This window comes from Penaeus monodon, chromosome 23, assembly GCF_015228065.2.
Source record: "Penaeus monodon isolate SGIC_2016 chromosome 23, NSTDA_Pmon_1, whole genome shotgun sequence".
NCBI lineage: Eukaryota > Metazoa > Arthropoda > Malacostraca > Decapoda > Penaeidae > Penaeus > Penaeus monodon.
The window spans coordinates 23,936,986-23,937,248 of NC_051408.1; the positions used below are offsets into that span (position 1 = coordinate 23,936,986).

A 263-nucleotide genomic window follows, 5' to 3' on the forward strand; every position below is an offset into this window, starting at 1 on the left:
TCTATTTTTCCAGGTTACTCACTTATTCAGGACTACTATTGGTGTGTTCCGTTTGAGACGCTGGAGGGAATCACGACGGGGCTTTTGGTTGCAACCACCATTATCTATGGAGCTCAACTCTCTTGTGACACCAATGTGGCCACTGTACAGGGTGTTCTGGCTGCTTTTCATTATGGATTTGGTGAGTTTGACATAAGAATGTTTTAACGGTGCTACGCATTATCATAATTCATAAAAAAGGAAACAATATTACAGGGTAAATT

General features: G+C 40.7%; 1 protein-coding gene across 1 annotated transcript in view; it reads left to right on the plus strand.

Moving 5' to 3' along the window:
* Positions 1-263, plus strand: part of LOC119587900 — a gene marked incomplete at its 5' end in the record, with an annotated part of 12,638 nt that overhangs the window by 10,433 nt on the left and 1,942 nt on the right. The window contains 1 exon segment of the mRNA XM_037936608.1: positions 14-181. Within this exon segment, the coding sequence (XP_037792536.1) occupies positions 14-181 (168 nt within the window).